General features: G+C 41.8%; 1 protein-coding gene across 2 annotated transcripts in view; it reads left to right on the top strand.

Moving 5' to 3' along the window:
• Positions 1-24,493, top strand: part of SPSB4 (splA/ryanodine receptor domain and SOCS box containing 4) — a 150,230-nt gene that overhangs the window by 73,684 nt on the left and 52,053 nt on the right. For both annotated transcript variants that reach the window (XM_066556715.1, XM_066556714.1), the window contains exon 2: positions 22,182-23,038. In XM_066556715.1, coding sequence (XP_066412812.1) covers positions 22,345-23,038 — 694 coding nt within the window. In that variant the 5' untranslated portion in view covers positions 22,182-22,344. The remainder of the gene's footprint in view (positions 1-22,181; positions 23,039-24,493) is intronic.

The following is a 24,493-nucleotide window of genomic DNA, read 5'->3' as shown; positions in this document are numbered from 1 at the left end:
TTGCACAGTATGTGAAGACGCGTTTGTGAGGGGGGAATTCTTGTTTGTTTGTTTTTTAGTGTGCAGGGTTTCAAGTGGTGTTTGAAGAAATACACTTGAGAACCGTTTTCCGCTTTATAATGAAGTGGTTTACAACATAAATTAGTTTCTTGAGCTACGTAAGAAAATTATTTCTAGATGTTGGATGACTAGAGATCTACGTTTCTCATAAACTGACTGTATCTGACTTTGCGCTGCCGGACGCAAACCCTTTTGCCTCACGATTGCCATAAGCTAATGTTTTACAGTGGTTACTTGGTGCTTTTCGGGCACTAAAAACCAGACCTCAGTTCAGGTGTTGAGATGAATCTGAAATATTAAACTGTGTTCTCCGTAAGAATATGAGGGAAGCTGAACCTTCGTCTGAATTTGTATGCGAGACTTGAGTTTCAACAAAGAAAGGTATTGACTGAATTTGCCCTCGCGTTGCTGTAAGCGCTCGGAGCCCGGCATGGCTTTGCTGTCGCTGCTGGGAAGCTGTTCCTGCCCAGGCACCAAGGGCAGAGCAGCTGAGCGCTGCCCCCGCCGCCCCATTCCTTCCTGGAGGGGCTCCGGCGTTGATGTGGCAGTGTCCGTGCTGGCAGCAACTCATTCGTATTTCTTTGTGCCTAGCACTTGGAGTGTAGACTGCTACAGGGAGGAAAGTGTCCTATATAGAGAGATGGCCAGCTACCACTTCAGCTGCTGGTTTGATGCTGGCTGCAGCCCTTCGGTGCTTAAGTCATACCTGATATTTTCACAGTGCTCTGTTTGCCTTCCGGTGACAGAAGCAATCCCTGATAAGCTATCTCCACGCTGCAAAAGAGCTTATCAGGAGAAAAAAAAGCACTCCCAGAGAGTTGATGCTTGTGGCTGAAACTGGCCTCACTTGTGCAGTGTATCTCGAAGAATGCTACATTTTTAATGTTGTTTCTGTAACTAAAGCAGCCCGTCAGGGACATGAATATCAAATTGCTGTTTGATTATTTGGTGCTGCTGACAGAGAAATGCCAGATACTGTAAGTTCTCCTAACAACAAGCGGAAGTTTTATAACTGGCCTTAGTCGTATAAGTCTGGTTTCCTTGGTAGCTAATGTGCCTCGGTGTCTTGCTGCTGACTCCGGATGTCCTTGGATGACCGTCCTGTGCTTCAGTGACCCTGCCAGGGCTGAAGGGAGACTCGGTACTTCCCTGCATCGCCAGGATGAGAAAACTTCCCAGCGCCGTGCCTTCCTGCGGCCCTCATGTGGGTGTTGCTCTGGAAGTACACACTGGTGCTGCTGGGCTCCGGGAGCCCTGTGTTCACTCCCATCCCATCCCATCCCATCGGCCTGTTTGTCTTTGCAAATGTCACTGCAGCCAGCTCTGAAGCACCGGGCTTCCTACTCAACAGGCTCTGGGCTCGGTATGAGAAAGCAGTGCCACCTTTTTACAAAGAGCTTTTGTGAGACTTCAGAGATGTTTTGTTTTTTTTTTCTGGGGGGGGGGGGGGTGTTTTTGTTGTTGTTTTTGGGGATGTTGTTCGGGTTTGTTTGTTTTTGGAGAGGTTGTTAATGGTGGGGTGTTTTTGTTTTGGTTTGGATATTTGGGTTTTTTTTAAGAGAAGCATACCGCCCCCCCCCCCCCCCCCATGAGAAGTACTAATTGGATATCTTGTTTCTTGAAAGAACAGATTTTTCTGATTCTTGGTTTGACCAAATTGCAGTCATCTTTATGACTCGTGTTTGTGCAGCATGTGAATTTCTGAATGATGAGACATCTCTCCTATGACTCTACAAGCAACAAGTCATGAACTTGTCAGGCTTCGTTGTTGCTGTGCAAACTTTTTTAATGGATTTTCCATGTACCAAGAAAATTCAAGGCAGCTATTTTTGTCTCATTTTCCTTCACAATCACTGTTCTCCCCTCTTCTGTTTATAGGGCATTGACCTCTTTTTATGGAGAAGGAAAGTAATTTTCACAGTGGCACTCAATGACATGTTGCAGGACTCCATGTAATGGTTACTTTGCCTTGACTTCCTTTAATTGAGACAGCTGGAGAGTTTTCCTATAAGGAGTTGATTTGCCTACCCATTTGAGACATAGTGACAGCACTTAGGAAGAAGGCATTACATGATTTTCTGAGATATCATTGTTAAAAATCCTTGGCTGAAGTGATTAGCAAGATTATGCCAGATACTCAACTGTCCCATTCTGGTAATTCTTCATGGCCAAGAAGAGGAAGGTAGAAAGAGGGATGCCTTATTCAAATTCTGTAAGCCATGCTGTGTTTTAGCTGTCTGCTCTCTTCAGTCTGCTTGGCTGCTCACTCCTGCTGCACTGACATCCTCTGCTCAATTCTTTTTGTGCTGGGGCAACCTCACTTCAGTGTAAACTTGAGGCTCTTGCAGTGGTAAATCCGAGGTTGAATAACGATAATGCAGAGTGGCCTTGATACTCACATCTATTTCCTGCATCAATTAGTGAGGATAAATGCAATGTTCTTAATAGAATATCCATGTAAAGGAAATCTAGATGTAATTTCTTCTCAGCAAGTTTCCCAGGACAGAGGGTGAATGTAAATGTTGCTGGACTTCATAAATCCTTTCTGAAGGCTGAGGTGAGGCTGATGGTAGAGGAGTGGAGGCTGGTACTGCTGGGTGCCCGCCTTCCTGGCACTGCCCAGGAAGCAAAGCTGGGCTCGTGGCTGCAGGGATGAGGGGCTCCATGCTGGCAGAGGATGGATGGATGGATGGATGGATGGATGGATGGATGGATGGATGGATGGATGGATGGATGGATGGATGGATGGATGCCATCAGTCCATCTGAGCTATGTCAATGCCATGTGTACCTTGAGGCTAATGAAGGTGCAGGCCACACATGTTGTCCTGGGAATTTTAAGTATTTATTAAGCCAGAATAGATCCTTTTACTGTGATGAAGACATTGGTTAAACCTGCCCACTGAACAGCTAACCGGTTTTGAAATCAAAACTCTCTGTAAAGTTTCTATGTTATGGATGAATATTTGCCTATAATTCTGGAAGTTGATGTTGTTGGACTGACTGAAATCAACAAGTACTGTGGATTGAAACTTGCCAGACCAGACAGCTCCCTCACCCACTGTTTTTAATGGGGTTGTGTACATGTCGGTGAATCTGTGTCACTCTCTGCAGCGCACACAGCCCTCGGGGGTGACTCTAGGCTGTCTTCTGTTAGCTGACACAGGTTGTACTGGAGGATAAGATGTTAATGCATCACGTGCTTCCTGGAAGAGCAGTTCGTGTCTTCTGGCTTCTTTAACTTAGGCTCAGGTTGTTTGTGGGGGTTGCTTGTTTGCTTTTTGCCTAGAGAATGTGTGTGTGCATCACTGCCCCTGGTGCTGGGCTGTGTATTGCCCATGAACTGGAGAGTGCTGCTCCAGAAGGGCTGGAGGCAGCTTCATGGGTAACCAGCTTTCCCAAAGAACAGCAGATGTATTCTTTTGGTACAGGGTCCAAGCGGCTGTTGCTTGAAGCCAGCAGTGCAATGTACTTGACAGGTGCTCTCTCAAGAGTTAAAAAGTATCTGAAATGGTGAATGCTGTCTGAATCCTGCTTCCAGGTGACCTTTGCAATGATGTCAGGAAATGCCTTATCCTCAGCTGCTTGTACAGCTCTACAGCCCACAGGCATTTAGATTGGATGGTGATAAAGTTAAAAGTTACTTTTGGTTTGTTTTTTTGTGTTTGGAAAGCTGGCAGGATACTCAGCAGCATTCACAGCCCATCAGGGAAAAATCCTTGCCCTGAAGAGTTTTAAAGCTGCTCCTGTGGCCTTGGTGGCAGCATGGAAAAATGCATAAAGGAGAGCTAGAAAATGTGAGTTATGTTTTTGGTAGCAGTCGTGGTTAAGAGAGATCAGTGCTCACAGGGTGCCATGACTTTGGGCTAAGAACTGCCATTTGATTGGCAGTAATTCATTAAAACTTGATGGCTCTAATTTGGCTGCCTCTGCTCTTTTAAAGACTAGCCCATCAAGAGTTCTGTGCAGAGCTCACCTCTTTCCTTCCCTTGGCTCCTTCCACCAGAAATGGAGTAGTGTCAGGTACTAGCCTGTTGAAATGCACATATGTGTATGTTTGTATTTTTTGGAGGGTGTCTTTTTTAAGTGGATGTCACCTTTGCCTCAGAGGCCAATGTGATGCAGCATTTTATTTCTGTAGCAGTTGAATGAAGAAATTTTACGTAATTTACTGTGGTTTGGCCATAGCAAAGAAGCATGTGAGGAGAATTTATATCTGTTTCCATCCTTAGTAAAAGGTGAGGTGCCTGGACTTAAACATGGGTGTTCTGTGACCTAAATCTGTTCATGCTGAAGTCATTTGAACTTAGACCAATGCTGAGCAGTATTCTGTATCAGTTTTTTGCTTCCCTGTGCTTATTTTCTGTATCTTTGAATTGAACATTGTGGGGTAATCCTGCTCATGAGTAGTGTCAGATGACAAGTTTTATTGTGTTGCATTGCAGAGTGTGGTGACTTAGCAACTTTATCTTTGAGGATTTGTCAGAGGCTGAAGGGACAAGTAAGCTTTGGTGTGCAGCAATGTAGGAAATCCATTTTGGAGCTGATTGCAAGCTATTTCTTCAGGGCTGTACAGCAGAGTCTTTGATGAGTTTGCTTTCTTGATTTAAATACGTATTTTCAAAAAATTGTGTTATACTGCATTTCTCATCCTAACCTATTGCTGAAGTCTGCTGTGCACTTGTCTGCTGTTGTGCCTTTTTGCAGTAGCAACCCCTAAGGAAAATTTTGCCAAGAGATTTTGAGAAAGAGAAAAGATTGGTTGTATTTACAGTGTCTCATCAGAAGCATGAGGATTTCCTGCAGAAATGGGTCCATGTCCTGGGACCCAACCATGGCCCAGACTGCAGGAGCTCATCCCCCAGAGCCTCCCCTTGCTGGGGTAGGGAGCTGCTGAGGGAATTCCCTGAAGAGGGGCTGGCATTTCTGCTTTGTCCTGAGGCAGCAGAGGCACTGCTGACAGCTGACTTGGCTGTTCTGTTCCTTCAGCAGTTTTTCTGCTTGGCACCTGAATATGGCCCAGCTCTTTGTGAGAGGGGGAAGCCAGGCCAGTACCTAGAGACCTTTCAGGCTCCACGTTCACCTCACAGCAGCAGCCTCATGTAGCCTTTGTAGAGATCAGTTTCTTGAATGTTTAAAAATCAACATATTTAGAGTTGCTTTTTAAAGGAGTATTAATCATGCAAGAGCACTTGTATAGCTTTAGGCATGGAAAAAAGGTGTGATTTTTCAAATCTGATGAAAGGTTTATGTACTTAATTATAATTTAATTTTAACTGCTTCTCCTCTATCTCTTTTTCAAATGAATGTGGAAACAAATTACCTCCAGCAGAAAGATACCTTTTTTCAGTAGATATTGGAGGTCATGATTTTTAAAAAGAGCCACATTGCACAAAGTATTTACATCAGTGCTACATTTCATACCGAGAGTGTGCTGTCCACAGAAATCCCCAGGTGATGGAGGATTTCTGCTGTGTGTTGGTTATGAGCTGTGTGATGGTTGTTTTTCTATAAGAACATTCTGAACAATAGTTTTGCTCTGGAAGAATGAAAATGGCTTGAAATAAAGTTGGCTGTTGTCTTTGAACACTGAACTAATTCTCAAAAATGTTGATCTTATTTCCTAATTAAACTATTTCATTATAGAAGCCACATAAAATTAAGCAATGAATTCACAGTGTTCTCAACAAGGACTGTATTACTTCACATGTGAGAAACTGCCATGGGAGTCAAATCTATATATATAGCCAAAGAAATAGGTGGTTTAAGTGGTAAAGGGAATTTTGAGCTTTAACTACTTTCTGAGTTACTGGTGAAATTATAAACAATTTCTTGTTTTGATAATGACTTTAAGTTGGCTTGGACACACTCGGTAATCTGCTGGCCAGTACTGGTAACTGGTACTTTTTAAACTTTGTTTTCCCAGTGTTTTAGACTCCATTTCCAGAATAAGCTCTGCTGTCATTTGCTTTTGACAACAGAATCATTGTTGTCAAGTGAATGGTTGCTTTAAAATAAAGTTTACGTGTTAATTTGTTTGTACTTGTATTCCTTGCATATAGTTTTGTAGTGTGTCCATTTGTGTCCATAGTGTTCCATTTATGTTAATTATTGGCTAAAATTATAAATAATCCCAAAATTGAGTGTAGCTGACCTTGGAATTTAAGAGTTAAAATTGAAACCTGGTCCTTATGGTGCTGTTTGTGTGGTATTTTCTGGCTGAGGCACTTTCTTGAGTTTAAAAAAAGAGGCCATTAAAATGAAAATTTACTGCTTCATTTGTTTGATTATCTTGAAAGTTAATCCTAATTTAACATGTAAAAAGGTGTACTTGTAGATACTTCAAAATTGTGTAACATCTGTGCATGGGGAATTGAGTATCTGTTCCTCCTGGCTTATCACTAGTCTGCTTGGGTTTAAATTGAGGAGCTGAGAGTGTGATAGGAGCATGTGCTGAACTCTTTCAGAGACTTAGGGTATTTTGAAGCTCCACCTAGTTCACCTGGGCAGGGCCATTACTTTGTTCTTTGCCTAGGAAAGGAGCAGCAGTAGTGCTAAACCTGAGAATAATAAATTAAATTCTGACCTTTGGTATTTTTATCCCATGCTTGAGCAAAATCTCTGTCTATGGAGCACATTTTGGGAGTCTGACCCTGCAAGCAGGTTCACGTGCATTGCCATCTTGCTTTCAAAAATTATGGTACAGCATAACAAAATCAAAATACTGTTTTCCTTGTTGTTGAAAACTATTGTCAAGCGTGTCAGAGATGACAGAAGTTGTTTGAACTAAAGATGGTAGTACATCAAAGTGTATGAAAGACAGAAGCATTGCCATCCCAACCTCATTTTACTGTGTTGCTGCATATTAGTATAATTTGTGGTTTGTTCCAGCACCTAACTATCCCTGCACTTCAGCACCATCAGCCTCTGATGCTGTTAACATCTGGGTAACACTTGCTGTGATATTCTCACTTCTAAGTGTACTGGTCATTCACTAAATATTTATAGAGTCCTTTGGTTTTGATGTTGCAAGATAAAAAGGGTGGGTTTTCTATCATCTTTTGTATTCAAAGGCAAATAGTACATTGAAGCTGGTGATTATTTAAAATATTATCACATCAAGAAGTTCCTTTGTGCTTGGGTCAGTGCTGATGTAACTGTTTCTAGGAGTCTGGAAAACCTTGCAGAGTTCACTGCTGGCTTGTTTAGACTAAGATGCTGTGCTGTAAGTGCAAGGATCATCTACCAAAGATGTGAGAATGTGCTCAGGAAGGATTTGTTACAACATGTGCAGTATCTTATCCTTTGAGTTAAATAGAACAAGATGTATTAAACAAGCATGAGCATGAGACCTGGCATATGTCCTTGTTCTTTAAAAATTTTTTTGCATTCTTATTAGTGTTGTTTGAAACCAAGTGTGTGTGGGTGGAGAGAAGGAAGAGAGGCTCACCTGTGAGATCTGGTGGCAATGTACTGAAGTGTGGACAGGGAAAGAGAGGAACATTCAACAGCCGTTTCTGAAGGTGATGGAGAAAAGGGTGATTAATTTGTCAAAGGGACTAAGGCTAAGTATTTGTCAGGATTTAAAAAATTAAAGAGGGAGTGAAAATAGACCTCCCAGGCAGGGTGCATGAAGGGAACAACCAGGAATTGCTGCAATGTCCTCCTGCTGTGGTGCTCCAGCTCCTTGAGGAGTCAAGCAGTGACGTGGTATCAGAACTTCCCTCACCTCAGTGAGCTGCAGTGGGATGGGAGGAGGTGCACGAGGCTGCAGCCTTGAGTTTGTGTCTAGGGATACAGTGGGCTTTCAGTTTACAATAATCGGGGTTTTTTTCAGTGAGTCACCTTCAGCATTGATAATTTGCTTGCATTTCCTGCTCTTAGACCCAGTAACAAGAATCAATAGTTTGTTTTCACTTGAATACACCTCTGTCTAGCAATGGTGAATAATAGTGCAAGGGAAGAAAAAAATCCATATGTTTTAGTTTGTGACAGTTTGACTGCTGGAAAAAGACACCAAAGGGAAATTCAAAGTGAAATGTCTCAACACTCTGGGGACGTGAGAGTGACTGATGAGCTTGGTTTTACCGCTTTACTCCATCCACATCCTGCTAATAGAGGACAGGCAGCAGGAAGTCTTTGGGAATGCAGAAGCCAACCCCTCTCCCTTCACTCCCTTTATTTTTAGATTTTGTTTTCCCTGTGGTAACATCTTTGGAACCTGGGTGAGCAGTGCCCAGGGTTAGATGGAAATGTGACTCAGTAGAGCCTGGTGTGCAGTCATTCAGGAGAAGAGCAGGAATTGTCTCTCACCCTGTAGCTGGAGGTTGGGAATGTAATTCCAGTGTGTAGTTCTGACATCATGTTTTCTTCTGCACATGGATGAAGATAGTGAATTGATGCAGAACTGTTTTGCTTTTTCTTTTAACTTATTGGAATAAGTGGAAAAACCATTGGCTAAACCTAGCATCTAAATTTAGACATCTGAATTAGCAATGCAGGAAGCAGTAGTGTAGCAAACAGCTCAGTTCCTCCGGAGCACTGCTGGCTGGCAGGATAGAAAATCTGGGCACTTAACAGATGCAGGCATCTCTTTACACCTCCTGGGAAAAATGTGTGTGGGATGCTTCCTCTGGATAATCCTTAAACCAAGGCTAAACTGGCAGTTTAACTTTCGTCAGAATTCCCAGTGAATGGGTTTTCACAAGGGATTTTTTTACTTGTAGGTTTTTTTTTGGTCTGAATATTTGCTTACAGTGGGGTTTGCTTCCACAGCTGTTCTGCATTTGGTTTCCGTAGTGGTGAGGAATGTGGTGTGCTGCAATCAAAGCTGAGACTAACAGTCTATTGTAGAAATAGGATTGTAAGGAAAAATTCAAGCAGTTACTTTATTACAACAAAGATGTGTGGGTTGATGGTCTTGGTAGAATTCAGTTCAGTCTCATGGTACAAGAAGAAATTTCATTATGTGTAATAATTAGCTTTTGAAATAAAGAGGATTATCTTTCATTTTACTCACCCTGTCTTAATAGCAGGGAAGAAAAACCATTTCATAAGAGTACCAACTCTGTTCTCTGTGTTTTCTAAAAGAACATTTTAATTGAATTTTATATTTATGGGACTGATACTTAAAACTTGTCATTCTTGTGGATTCTTACCTGTTTCCCCCTGTATATTAACCAGCTGTATTTTTAAAGACTGTAAGCTTCTGTCCTGCTCTCTTGCCAAAAAAATTTCCACAAACAGTTCCTTGTGAGGAGAATTATTACTTACATTGGTCATTTTTAATGTGCAACTCTTTAATACTCAGCCACATTTCTCTTGTTAACACAAAGCGTTGTGTATATATATGCCTCATATCCAGTATGTGAATAGCTTGTAAATAAATTACAAAACTAGGTTTTGTAGGTTTAAACTAGGTTTAAATTCATTAGTACTTAGCAAAACTAATGGATTGTAATCAGTGTAATGGCTGATGATAGATTGTGCTGTGCCAGCAGGGAACTGGCTCCCAGAAGTTACACCAGCTCAGGAATGACTAGAGACTGGCTGGTGAACATGTTCTTCTCCAGATGCTTTTTTAATTCCTTCAATTAACTTGATTAAGCAGCTTAGCTTAAGTAAGCAGAATTTGTGACTTGGAAGTTCTCCCATGTAGTATGTTCCCAGTGCCCTAGGAATGAATCCCTTTAATGCTGTGTCTGTGTAAGGCAGGCAGCCGTGGTCTCCCACAGACACAGGATGGTGTGTGCTTAGTATGAGGGGCACACACAGGGGAGGTGTTTCCCCTCTCTGCACTTGGTTCTTGGCAGAAGTCATAAATCACAGTGATTTCTGCACAGTGCAATTGAATGGAGCCTGACTACCTTTATTTTTTTATTGGTGTTGGAAGTTCCCTCCTGCTTAGATCACTCTGAATCCTCCATCAGGGGAGAGGGGAACACTCTCTTCTCTGTGCCCTGTGGTTCCCAAGCAAGGGAATTGCATTTCCTAATTGTACCACCAGTGTCCCTCCCAGGGAACCCAGTGCATTCTCTTTTCTACCCAATGATTTATTTTCACAGCATGTGTCATTAGGGAATAGGGAAAGGGGTGTTAAATAGGGAGTCAGATGGTAGCACAGAGTTCTTGTCCATCTGTCTGCTTTCCTTGCAGACATCCCCTCCCTTTCCAGCAAGGACGGTGGTTATGTTACAGTATCCTATATTTTTCAGAGCACAGAAAAGTGGCCTCAGCTGGAACCAATTTCTATCCTACAGATCCCTGTGGTACTGGGAACCCACCCATCAGTAACTACTGCAACACAAACAGTATTGACTGCTCAGTATTGTGGCAGCCTGGAGCTCTGCAAGGCTCAGCTCTTGTGTTTACAGCTACTGGCTCAACAAATTATTTTCCAAATTATAAATCACTCATCCTGGTCCCGGCTTGCAGTTTTTTGTAGAAATAGAAATTATTTCTGCAGTATCAGAAGTTGCAGTACACAGGCTGTCATTAAATCCATGTCATTTAATCCAGTAATTTCAGAAATTTAGATATTTGTTTACGGGTGTTTTTTTTTTCCTTAGGAGAATTTCAGAGAGGAGCTTGACACTACATAGACTTTTTCAGCTCCCCTTGATTATGCTGTGTTAATAAGATAATAATGTATTCTGATAATTGCTCATGAGTCTGCTACCTAATGAAAGGTGAGGGTTGAGTGTGCTTCCATATGCTTCTCTTTCTAGCAGTGCCAGGTGGGGAGGTGAATATCTGAAAAGGATGCTAAAAAATGGGTAAAATTTTAAGCCAAATGTGGCTTCCCAGTATTAAGGAAACTGACAATGGGATGTACAGGAAAAGGAGGGGAAGGATTGAAAAAGAGAGGGAAACTAGAAAGACTGGGATTGTAACAACGAGCTGTTAGCCATAGATGTGATGTGGGGCAATTGAAAATACTTTTGTTTTCCATTCCTTCCTTCACTGTGGAGAAAGACCTCTGTTCATGAGAGAGATTCTCCAGGTGTTTAGAAGTGTTAATAGACTTCTGGGTTTTAATGCTCCATTAAACTTTCATACTGTGTAAATTATTTTCTTCAAACTTGCCTCTATTTTTGATCTCTTGACTGTAAATTGTGACAAGACTTCATGCTAAATATGAAAATGCACAACTTCTCTGGACCCCATGATTCTTGTAGCAATTTCTGTGTCCACACAGCACTTCAGGGAACAGTTCATCTGTTCAAAGAATGGTTGGAATTTAAACCCCCTCAGATTTCCAGTATCCTTGGATATATTTTTCCTTAACCTCTTGGCCAAAAGACTTACTTTCCTCCTCTGAAACTATTTGTAGTGTTTGTGCAGTATCCCACATGGTTTTATATTCAACAGTGCTGTGGTTTGTACATGTCTTGCAAGTCTTTTGCAGCAGTAAATGATCGTATGAGAAATGCAAGTTTGTATTTAGGCTCAAGTGAACATCTTGGTGAGTTCAAATGGTTCTGGAAGGATCTTTATATAAATCTACTTCATTTTGCACTACTTGTGCTGCTCTTGAGGATGTTGTAAGCAAAAACAAGTTTAGCTCTGATGAAATAGAAAAAAGAATAATTTTCCCAGTATTTGTTCAGGAATGCAGGCTATACTGACTATAATTTTTACAACTCAGTGGGAAGATGACTTATTTTTCTGGAGGTAGTCCTTTACTTTTAAAGATATTTTTACATATTACTTTTATTCCTTATCATGCTGGAAATCAAGATTATCTATATATCCCAATACAATGTAGGGTTTTGTTTTTCCAGAATTAAAAACTCAGAGCACTTTGTTTTCAGTGTGTTCTACCTGTTGCTGAAGATTAACTTGTAATTACTGATGTGCTTTCCCTCTGTCTAAAGTGCTGCTGATCCAAATTTAGACTGAACACATTTTTCTCCAGGGCAGAGCAGGTCCCTTCCTGAGTTATTGGAGAATCAGAGTCTGGCAGATTTAGATCACGTCTGGAAGATTTTCTGCCATCATATCAAATATAGGGAGGTTGTACAGAGATTAATTGGAATATGCTATATTTTTATTTTTAATATAGCTTTTGCAAGGCTTCCAAACACAGTGTCACTTATTTTATTTCAGCAGCAGTACACCTAAAGATTAAGTCTAGTATATTTGTATATTTTTATTCACATCAAAACTTGCATCCTGGTGCAGTTTTCTTCCAAATAACTTTCAATGTTTTTTTCTCCCTTTTTATCCAATGCATTAAAGAAGGAAATATGGTTAGTAATTAATTGTTATAAATAAAATACTGCTTAAAAGAAAATTCGCTGCAGAAGACTGCTTAGTAGAGGGAACTAGAGTGTAAAGTTATTTTGAGAAATACAGGCCTTGTGTTTGAGCTTATAGCTCACAGTTTGTGTTGAGAGTTGCCCTGTAGGCAGGCACAAAGCTGATTTATTTTTATCCATACCTCTATTAGGAAGTCTAGTGTGGGCTTTTTAAAGTACTTTCCTGTGGTCAGAAATACCTGGAATTGTTGGCACTTGCAGCATGAATTTCTTTGAGGGTGTACATTGTTAGGTCAGTAATAGAGAGATGTCAATGCTACTCCAAGTAGCAACTTCTTTCACTGTGGCTTTTCCTAGTTGGAGGCCCTCTCTGATTTTAACACTGCCAAGTCTGGTATAGTTTTTCTCCATAGAACAGTATTGATTTGAAAAAGCAGCCTTTCTGCTTAATCTGGCTCTAGGACAATGAAAGAGCCAGAAAGAAAATCACATTGCACACAGCCAGCAGGGCTTTACTGAGGGCCAGTTTAGCAGCCTTCTGTGGTGAGATTATGGCATTGGTGGATCAGGGAAAGCAATGGGTAGAATCTACCTGGATTTATGCAAGGCATCTAACACTGTCCCACAGGACATCTCTCTTTCTAAACTAAAGAGATGTGGATTTCATCAGAGAATCACTCAGGGGATAAGGAGCTGGCCAGAGCAGGGGGCCCAGAGATTTTATGGATGCTCCATCCCAGGAACTGTTCGAGGCCAGGTTGGATGGGGCTTTGAACAACCTGGTCTAAGGACAGGTGTCCCTGACCATGGCAGAGAGGTAGGAACCAAATCTTAAAATCACAGAATATCCTCATTTGGAGGGGGCCCAACAGGATCATTAAGCGAACTCCTGGCCCTGCACAGGACACTCCAAGAATCACACCATGTGTCTGAGAGCATTGACCAAACACTTCTTGAACAGGCTTGGTGCTGTGACCTTCCCTGGGGAGCCTGTTCAGTGCCCAACCACCCTCTGGGTGAAAAACATTTTCCTGATACCCAAACTGAACTTCCCCTTACTCAGCTTTGTGCTATTAACCCGAGTCCTGCTGATCTTTAAAGTCCCTCCTAAACCAAACCATTCTGTGATTCACCACTGTGAGACCCGTTCTGGGATCTCACCAAGGTGGCCTTGGTGTCTTCAGGAGTCAGATTTTTGACATGGGAACATAACTGTCTGTACGTCTTTAACTCCTTAAAGCCCTGTGCCTTTCCCCTGCCTCTCCTGTGTTACCAAGTGCCCTGTTTCCTAAATTTCCTAAATAAATAAAAACAGACACAAAAATATTACTTAGTAAAATGAAAAGCTTTTATAAGCATGAGGAAAATCAATTTTGTTGCTTGGAGCTTAGGCAGTTTGTTTCTTATGATATTACTTTCTCCATTATCTCCACTTGTCTGTGCAATTGTTCTCTACTGACAGATGGGCTGTAGTAGTGGCTGGTGTTTGAAACAGATGAAATTCATTGTTGTTGCTTAAATAATGTGGGGTTTTGCAAAAACATTTATTTGTTTAACAGGAAGTTATTTTGTTGTTTGGTCTTTTTGTCAGCACTCCAAAGAAACTTGATTCGTTGCATCACCTGGGAAATACAGATTCTGTGCAATCTGATTTTGTCATATTGTTTCCTTAACATATGTGAAGTGTGTTTACTTAATTTCTGTTGTTTAGAAGAAGGAACTGTGGGACTGATGAAGCATTGCTTCCTGGTTTTGTGTCTTGTGGCTGACTTGACATGAAATCTTCAGGACACTTTGCCTGCAGTTGCAGCTTTGATGTGAGCTCCTTCTCATCAGGGTTTCTTGGCAAAATGTGGCCTGGCAGCCTAGCCTGATGTTCCATGTGCTCACTTCCAGGATGTCTGTCCTGTCCTGTAGGAACAGTTATTCCTGAGCCTGCTGCTGCCCTGTCAGAGTTGGCTGAGGCTGGCTATTGACTGAAGTAGCTGAGGGGGAAGGACTGGGAGGGATGCAGATGGTGTGATTGTGTAAGTCTATTTTCCTATTAAACAAAAGAATACGCTTTTGTTCAGCATCAAACTTATTCTCATGCATTCATCTCCTGCGTGTTTGTGCAAGAACAATGGCTGGGTTCCCTCCAGCCTTGGCCTCCCCCTCTCACTCTGCAGCCCTGACTGGGGCAATGGGCCTGACCCCGTGTGCATTTGTGTGCACCCGTGGTTTGTCCAAGACAGCCTTTTGGGGCATCTCTTCTGCATCGGTCTGTTCAGTTCACAAGGGAAACAATACCTCCAGCTCTTGTGTGCTGTGTTTGGCCAGAGGCATGGTCTCTTTGTGTCACTGGACTGCTGCAGCACTGCTGGAAGAATTAATGACATCCAGGTGACATCAGGAAGTGCCTCTGATGGGCTGCTTCAGCTGAGCACATCTCACAGGTGTTGTCTAACTGCTTCAGTCAAATGGGAATTACACAAAGTAAGACTTGGGTGCAAAAGATGATCACAAAAGTATCCTGGTCATTCCAGAAGCATTGTAAATTTTAAGCTGTTGGTGAATGTCTTTTATAAAAGATAGCGAGGCAAGGCCCTAGAATCATCCACTGCAATGTACAGACAGGCACTGTGAGAGTGGAGCCATCTCTTGTGGAGTCTGGCAAATCTGCAGTAGCCTCGTGATGTTGTAGACACCCACAGAGCTGCTACTTGTGAGTGTTCCTCCTTAGCCCAATCCTTATCATGGTACTGGTAAAAACCAGTTGCAAACCAAGGCTGCCTTATGATTTACAAAGTCTTGCCAAGCTTGGAAAACACTGACACAATCAAAGACTGAATCTTGAGCTGAGGGGACAAATTTTCACTCCAGTGTGATGTTACAGTTTCTGCAGTTGCAGCAAAGTTCTGGTGAACCATTCTGTCAAGCCAGAGGAGCTCTCATCTGTCTGCTTGTCACTTCCTACCATCTGTAGGCCTTCCCTCAGTCTGCTCAGGGATCATCTCTGGCACGTTCCCTGGGATTTGCAGCTGGCTAGACTGAGGAATGATGCTTTCCAGGAGTATTTCTCTCATTTATGGCTTTTTAACTTATTTCATTTTAAAGGCCAACTGGCTCCACAGCACATTACAGCAAAAGGAACTGCAGTAAAAGAAAGGCAGTGGAAATGTATTCAGCCACATTTTGAGGCTGTCACTTAATGGATGTTCTGATTTTGAAACTGAAGCTGTAGGGCTATTGATCCTCTACAAAGCTGTAGAGGTAAAATGTAAAATGAATTGTCTAAAAAGAAAAGGGTTAGGCTGATGAAAAGTAGTAATGGCCGGTGAGAAATTGCAATATCAAAATTTAATTATTCCTTGGGTTTTAAATCTCATGTGTGTGACACCTATTGGTATTACTTACTTGGTGAAGCATGGTGAGTAGAAATATAAAATGGCAAAGGATCCTGTAAAATGCAAAGTGGAGCTGAAAGCATAATTTTCAATTTAGTGTTAAGCCTTTTTCAAGTGTTAATTTGCTCTTTTGATACAACCCTGACACTTGAATATTAAAAATGATCACATCAGCTGTTTGGAAAAAAACAGGAAGGTATTTGCTGTGACAGAAGGGTGGAAGATGAATGATTCTGAAGACAGAGGAAGATGTAAGCAGAAGCTCATGCCTGTGCTGAATTCAGACATGAGGTTTAGCTGTGCCCCTTAGAGCAGCTTGAAGTGACTGTGGAAATTTGCTCCATGGTTTGGACTGCTGCCTAAAGGAATGGTTCTGCCTTTGAGATTTTAATTTTTTTTTCTCTCTTTCCTTTTGCCAGAGCAAGTATTTACATAACTGTCTGGTATTCTAGATCAGAGGGCTTATTCACCTGAAAATAACCTGACAAAATAAAACACTAGATTTTACTCACTTTAGATTTCTGAGGCAGACCCATTTCAAGGCCATTTGAATGCAGGTGGCTGAAGACAAAAGAGAGGAATGACTAGGAAAGGGTGGTAGAAAGGATGTAGCAGCTTAAACATCTGTACCCTTATGGTAATCGTGGGATTGCATGGATATTCCTGTTATATACCCTGGAAAGAAAAGTGCTCTTTCCTTTCAGGAACTTAAGAACTAAAATATCTCTAGTTTTAAAAGGACTTGCATAGTGAAAAAAGTAGTTTTTGTTGCATTGTGTTACTATATTTGTTTTTCAAATTGCATTGCTGTATTCTGAGAAGTGATTACACAGAAAAACTGTTTACAGACTTGAAGTATTTTCAGTTCATGTTTCTTCAGAATAGAAATGTCTTCATCTAAAACCAACTTTCAGCATGAAAAGGGAGAATTACAGAAACATATGCAGAGAGAGGAAGGCATAAAACCAACCCAAAACCTCAAGTCAGCTCTGTTCCAAAATACAGTAGATGGAAGTATTTAAAAATATACATTCCACTGTATTCATTGCTACTCAGGATTCTTTCTGCATTCTTCATCATATGACTAAACTGCTTCTAAGTCAGATGGTACAGATGGTATGGTATTTCAGATTATTCTAATTCCAAGCAGCTAAATGCACAGTCTTTTTTAATAACAAGCTTATCCTGATTTTTGAAACAATTACATTTTTGTAGCATTACAAAACAAGTTACTCTTTATGGAGGAATGTCCTTGGGATTTTCAGGATTTGCATTCCTTTCAGGAATCGAAGAAGTCATGATTTACTGCTGCATTGTTCATCCCACATATTAAATGTCACTTGCTAAGTGTGCATGCAGCATCAAATTTTGTCTGTAGCAGAGGATAACTTGGAATAGCCAAGCATTCTTGTCTGGTTGCATTGTTATTGCATATTCCCAGTTTGACCAAGGAAGCCAACACTGTTGATTTATTGCCCATTCTGAACAATGTTGGATACCAGGATCTATAGTTGAATCCAGGGTACCCAGTCTCTTTAAGTGCCAAAAATGTGCTTAATTCCTTGTCACCCTCAAAACAGTGTTGTCATGGTTATGTAGCTGTTTGCACACTGGGAGCAAAGTTGATAGACACTGGGCCTTGTGCCTTCACATTGTCTGGCTGGGGGTAAAAGTCCTTGTCCTTGAACATACATAAACCCTTTTCATTGATCTGTCCAGCATAGCACATCATGTGTTTTTCTTCTTCCTATTCCTTCTGTAGGGACTTTGGGACTGGAGTTACTGGAGTGTTCAGACACTGTGTCTGTTCTGTTCAGGCATCTGGGGAAGGAGCAGTTCTGGTGCCCACAGAGGAGTGGCCTTGGTCCAATGCTGCCTCTCTTGACATTCAGGGGTCCTTGCTGGCTGGTGACAAAGCCCACATTGGCAGGGGAGGTGGCAGAGAGGTCTGGCTGCAGGAGGAAAAAAAAGAATGAGGGCCAATAGCAGAAAGAGTGACAAGTGCTCTGTAGACATTGGCAATGCTGTTGGACAGAGGCATCTCCTTCCCTGCATTTTCTGATGGCCACTTTCACTGGTCAGTGTCATTAGCTGGGACTCACCTTCTGCTTCTCACTCTTTGGGTAAGTGTTATTTTAGGAGGATTAACCTGAGCCCTAGCGTGTTCCTAATGTAGTTTTGAATTGTATTTATGTGCTGTCATTTCTTATGCATTTTTGTCAAGTTTCCTGCATGTCTGGTTTGTGATCCAGAGGGAAATACAACTATGAATGCTGACAGCTGACTTTGCTGAAAGCATGTTTCTTTTATCAGTTATGTTCTACTGATGCCAGCATACCAAACTTAAGAAATGCACCCTATTTAATTACAGCAAAGTGATGTCCCAGCAAAGCTTTATATAGTAAGTGTAATTTGTGCTTTTTTTGTGAATGATTTCCCTAAATATTTTAGCACTCTGAGTGAAGATACTGCTAAGTGACATTGACATGCTTTTCCTGTTTGGAGTTGTATTGTTCCTGTACAGTGCATTTACTCTGATCATTGTAGCCTGACAAAGCTCAGCATGAATGGGAAGCTGTGGGACAGAAATTATTTAGGCTGCAAAAACTAGCAGTCTTCTCACACAGGGATAAGTGGTGAAATGTAGTGTTAGTCACTAAACCAGTGTAATGGAGAGGTCATATATTAAACCAGTTTGAAATAGTTTATTGTTTTTTAACTCCTGTAGAGGTTTGAAATTACAGGAAGAGCAAAGATTCGGGAAAACCTTCAAAGCAAAGCTATACAGTGAAAATTTATGCTCTTTCTATTTCTGAATATTTATGTATCTGGTGAGAAGATTTACCCAAGGAAATCTAAGTTTCTCTACTTTGGTGTAAGATTGCAAAAAAAGCAGTTGAATGACACTGTGCTTTGACAAGTTTTTATTGACTCAGGTGATGGTAAGAAGGTTTTACAACCAATTATTTCTGTAAGTGGGTTGGACACAAATGAGTCTGACAGGAATAATGTGTTGTCCCTAACCCACAGCTTTTGGTAATGCTGTGTAGGTATTGATCCAGTGCTGCAGACAGGAAGCAGGTCTGGGGTACCTTTGCCAGGTGAATTGTCACTCCCCTTCCCTCCATGGGAGTGTGCATGGCTTTACCACAGCAGCTGGTATGAGGAGAAGCTGCCTGCAGATCCCCATGGTAGTGAGGCAGGAGTGACTGTCCTGAGGCTTCTGTGCTGCCAGTGTGTGACCTGTGGAAGTAGGGAGGATTTTGTTGGTGAAGACAGGCTGAGCCTTGGTGAGCTGTGCCCCTGCAGCAGCAGCTGCTGCTAAGGTGGAGGGCGCAGCAGTGCTTCCCTGCTGTGCCATGCCTCAGCTGGGTGTCTGCCATCTGCTTGGTGAAAAAGGACAGGACACAGGCAAGGCCATGGATGATCTGGTTTTTGAGACGCATTGCTCCTGCAAGCATCCAAGGGGACTGTAGTGAGCTGCCAGGAGGACTTTATGGATGAGTTGCTCCCTGTGGAGCTCACATTGCTGCTGCTTGGGTTGGGAGGCAAGGCTGCTCCTCAGATAAAGTTTTCATGTCAGCTATTGTAAGAAATAGTGCCTGAACAAACCATGTGATATAACATAAACTGTTCAGTGCAATATAAAGACTACGCAGTGCAAATCTCCAATCACCCAGTGCAAAACAACAACTAAATAAACTATTTACTGCAATACAACAAGCTGCTACTCAGCTCCAGCAACCAGAGCTGCCTAACTGTAAGATTTTTCCACTGTTGTTCCATACTATGTCCATGCAAAGCTATTTGGCAAAATATTTAATTATCTAATTAATTTATGTGGTAATGTTCATATGTGATGAAAGATTTAATATTGTAAGATACAGTTTCAAATTAAAGTACTTACTGAGGGCATCCCAGAGTGCAGGCACAGTTGTGTGTATATCAAGGTACTCATAATGATGCATTTTACTCCTCTGGAATACTGATCTATCTATTAGCAGCCTATTTATGTTGCAGTTTGGGGCACATGAGGAAGAATGTCTGTCGCTTGCCAAGTGAGTCAATTCCGTGTTTATAATTTCTTGGTGATTTGCCAGGCAAACATCTGTGCCAAGTTTAGTTTCTCATGTGATCAGGAAGTGATACAGCAGGATGCACTGAGGACTTCCCTGCCTGTCTCCCCTCAGCACCCTGACAGGAATGTGGCAATTGTCTTGTGCTTTAAAGTAGAAATTTTCAAAGGCATGTAGAGCTAAATCTCAAATAGATGTCACTGACTTTCCCTTTGAAAGTCTGACGTTTTCCCTTTTCATTTCCTTTCAAGCTCAAATAATCACTTTTTAAAAGGAATTACCCAATCCCTGAGCATGTGTCCTCCTATGCAAGTTTGCTTACAACATTTACTCCTATTCCTTCCCTGTGTGTTTATTAGTGTCACTATTTAATTTCTCCTGGCATTATAGGTGTGGAATAAAGTATTGAACTTGCTTTGCTGGGCCAAATTGGCATCATAGCTTTGAAACAACCCATGAGCGCTTGTGCACTATTGGAAATGGGAAGCATCAGCTTAAATGTAATTGCTGTTTAAAGTTTTGGATTCCTCTTACATGGTTTGGAAAGGAATAAAGGGGATCATTCAAGTTGACCTCACATGGAGAGCTCCTGTGAATTGTGAGTCTTCCTGCAAATGTGATATGAGGGCGTTGACATATATTGTTTAATTTTCAAACATTAAAAGTACCTGCAAAGAGCTGGTACTTTTACACTGATGTGTGTGCATATGCTCTTGTGGGAACCAACCACCAGAAAATATTTTCCTATAACTTAACTGTGATGTGGTTTTGAAAAATGGCCTTTGTACTTCTAAGTAGTTGTACTTCTAAGAAGTACTAAATTTGTACTTCTTTTTTTCTGTTTTTTTTTAAAAGAAGACTAGAAGTGGTTTAATGTCTGTATTTAATACATGCAGAAAATACATGTTATTTGCCATCGGAAATAGTAAGAGGACTTCATTCACTTCTCAAACTTGGTTGGATGGTAAATTGTATAGGATATTTTTTCTAAACTTCTTTTTGTTCCCTTTTATTGCACATACATGTTTCTTAGCTTTTTTCAGGAATTATCTTTGGAATGGGACTGTGCATTTGGAGTAGATGTTCTTTAAAAGGAAGGACACGGGCTTGACTTACCAAGTGAAATATTGCAGGATGATTTTGCAAGAATATTTCTGCCCATCTGCTGTTTGGTATTTTATGACAAGCAACTGTCACTTGGGCTCTTCAGCCTCTTGAGAGTGTGGAGATTTTTTGCTTCTTGAAACATGTCATCACTCTGTCAATAAATAAACAGAGTGGGTCTACTCTGCTATATTTGAGCATTCCTGGATTTGGTACTGATTTTGCTAGAGGACAGAAGTATGTCTGCTGCTGCAATACTGTATTTGATTCCATGTCAATCATGTATTTGAGTTTATAGGACTTTGTCTTAATTTCTACTCCTCTAGTACTTTTAGAGGTTCTTGATTTATCTCTACACTCTACCTGAGCTCTGAAATGTGAACAAATCTAACTTATTCAGGCTGCAGAGAAGCTTTTCCTGGTGCTTTTTTGCCCTGTTTATCTGTGGAAGCAGAGAAATAATACATTTCAAAATCATGTATTCCCCATAATGTGTCTTACTGTGTTCTGGGTCAGCTGAATACTGAAATAGAGGAACTGTGGATTAGCCTGCTGTCCATTAGGAACATCCCCTGTTGCAGTAGCTGCCCATTAGAAATGTCTGCCAAAGAACTGAAACAGCCATTCTTCATTTGTCCTTCCATGGCTCCTTTTCCTACTGCCTTCCTTTTTTTTTTTACTTTTAGCTCCTTTATTTAAAAAAAAAAAAAAAAAAAAAGAACAAAAAACCTCAAAAACTTGATGATTTTTTGTTGTTTTTCTCCTTTTTTTTAGTGTCAGGGTAAATTCAAAACAAACATTTAAATTTTGCTGCCATTTGCTGTTGGCTGCATTTGTTTTTATAAGAGCAGAGAAGCTGAAGTCTCTGTCACCAGGGCCCAGGACACAGCTTGTCTGGAAACAAAAGATTCTGCCCTAGTGTGTGTCTGGGACTGAACCAAAAGCACAAGTGAAAGTGAAGCTACCGCAGCACATAAAGTTTGTCCCTGTTGTTTGGGAACAGCATCTGCCTGCTTTGGGCCTGCTGTGAACTTGGCCAGACAAAATAGGTGGAAGGGCAGAAGGTGAAGAATGTCTGCATCCTATCATGAATTGGAGGAAATGACTGTCTGCGCTGGTGGGCTCCGCATCCTGCTGGCAGCCTGGCTAGCGCTGCAGGACACTGCACAAGGAGCAGTGAATTTAGCTCTGGTGTTTAAAATAGCTCCTAGGGATGAGAAGAAGTGCTTCAAAAATATGCTGTGGGTTTCCTATTGGCTTTCTTAAACTAACTGGAAACTTTCTGCTTTCTTTCAGGAGCATTTTTTACTCTGAAAACATTGCTGCTAAAAAACTCCAAACAGGAGGAGTAAATCCACTCAGCTTGTCAGGTCACTGGCTCAGTGTAACGGCACTTTCATGAGGTGACGTTGGGCCAAAGTCAACTTTTCTTTCTCCTTTGTAAACCTGCAGCCAAGCAATGGGCCAGAAAATCTCAGGGAGCATAAAGTCTGTGGATGTGAGGGAGCCCCCTTATAGACCCGTGAAACGAGAGCTGAGAGGCCCGGATTTCTGCAAGCCCGCGCGCCTGGACATGCTGTTGGATATGCCTCCTGCCAAGCTGGAGGTCCAGTACAAACACGCTTGGAATAACGAAGATCGCTCGTTAAATATATTTGTAAAGGAGGACGACAAACTGACTTTCCACAGACACCCGGTGGCACAAAGCACAGATTGCATCCGGGGCAAGGTGGGCTACACGCGGGGCCTGCACGTGTGGCAGATCCACTGGCCCACGAGGCAGCGCGGAACTCACGCTGTGGTGGGCGTCTCCACGGCCGACGCGCCGCTGCACTCGGTGGGATACACGTCCCTGGTTGGTAGCAACAATGAATCCTGGGGCTGGGATCTGGGGCGCAACAAACTCTACCACAACTGTAAAAACCAGCCCGGGGTCACGTACCCCGTCTTTTTGGAACCAGATGAGTCTTTTGTACTCCCAGACTCCTTACTGGTGGTTTTGGATATGGATGAAGGGACGCTTAGCTTCATGGTCGATGGACAGTATCTTGGAGTGGCCTTCAGAGGACTAAAAGGGAAAAAACTTTACCCCATAGTCAGTGCAGTTTGGGGGCACTGTGAAATTACAATGAGATACATCAATGGACTTGACCGTAAGTGTTACCACTTTTTTTTTCTTTTTTGTTACCCTCTTGATTTTTCTCATATAGAGGTTTTTCTTTCTCCTTCTGCTGTGGACGGTATGCTGGGGGGAGCTGACTATCTGTGAGGAGACTGCACCCCTCATTACTGCCCACAATGAATATATCTCTGTGTCTTGTAATGATGGTATGGATTGTGTCAAAATACCTTCCTTTTTGACAGGCAGAGTGGCAAGAATTCTATGTCCAAAGAAACTGAACAGGCTGAGAAAAAGATATTGAGAAACTTCCTGGGTATATTTAACAGTAGAACTCTTGTTTACTGGAGGATATGTTTTAAATCTGTGGTTTCCAAATAGGATTTGTGGATCCTGTAAAAATTTCCTGTAGTAGTGGAAACTCTTACTTGGTGTGCATAAACATACTTGAAGACTGGCCAGACAACTTTCTTTCTGTAGTTGCCTTCTCAGAACCCTCAGAAGCAGCTGTGGATCCCCAAGAATCTGGAAACTTGGGTCAAATACTGCTTTCAGCAGTTTTTCTGAAAGAGAGCTATGTTCTGTAGTTCATTTCAGAAGGTAGTCTCTCTGGGTATTGTCCAGAAATCCAGGCTTTTGGATAAGCATGAGCTATTTCTGATCTAACAGGGTAATATCTAATGAAATTGTTACATAACAAGGAGAAGCATGTTGCTGCTGCGACCCCCAGGCAGTGGCCCAGCAGAAGGTGAGTGGCAGAAGTGGGTCCTGTGCAGTTCTCCATGCACAGGAGGGCGTGGGCTCTGCCAGGTCTGTGCCCAGGTCACACACAGGAGCGTGTACTGCCTCAGAACTCCCTGAACTCAGCCCACTTGCAGGCAGAGTGAGCAGGCTACTGGCACACAAAAACAAAAGCCAGAATTTCTGTCTGGATGAACTTTAGTCCACCTATTCCTTCAGGGTAGCTAAATTCAAAGAATATACTTGGAATAATACTTCTGTTTCCTTTGGGGGTGTAAGCAGAGATGTTAAAAGCAGGGGATCTGTTGCATGGCAGGGCTCAGCAGCTGCTGAGAGAGCCCAGGGAGCCGTGCTGGTGAGGGCCAGGTCCTGCAAGAATGAATGCTACTCACTGTCAGCTTCTCAGCTGCTGGAAGCTGGGGAATAAAAGAATGGACAAGATAGCAAGTGGAACTTGCTTCTTGTTTGAAACTGTATTATCTGAGGTGTAGTAGGAGCTACAAATATATATATATATATATATATATATATATATGAAAAAATAGATGATGGGGCAACATTTTCGTGTTATTTTGGGTTCTTCAAATGGAACATGGTCCTTCAAGAAGGCAGTAAGAGCAAGTGTTCAATACTTGCCTTTTAATTAGTAATTTCTAAAAGAATTTACTATCCTTTTCCATTAGGATGGAGTGGTCTAAATTTTTTTTCTGTCAAAAATTATTTCTCTGTTCATTAACCTTGTATCTGA

The sequence above is a fragment of the Molothrus aeneus genome, chromosome 10, assembly GCF_037042795.1.
Source record: "Molothrus aeneus isolate 106 chromosome 10, BPBGC_Maene_1.0, whole genome shotgun sequence".
Taxonomy (NCBI): domain Eukaryota; kingdom Metazoa; phylum Chordata; class Aves; order Passeriformes; family Icteridae; genus Molothrus; species Molothrus aeneus.
Note: the sequence above shows the minus strand (reverse complement) of the source record. Positions and strands in the feature narration are given on the sequence as shown.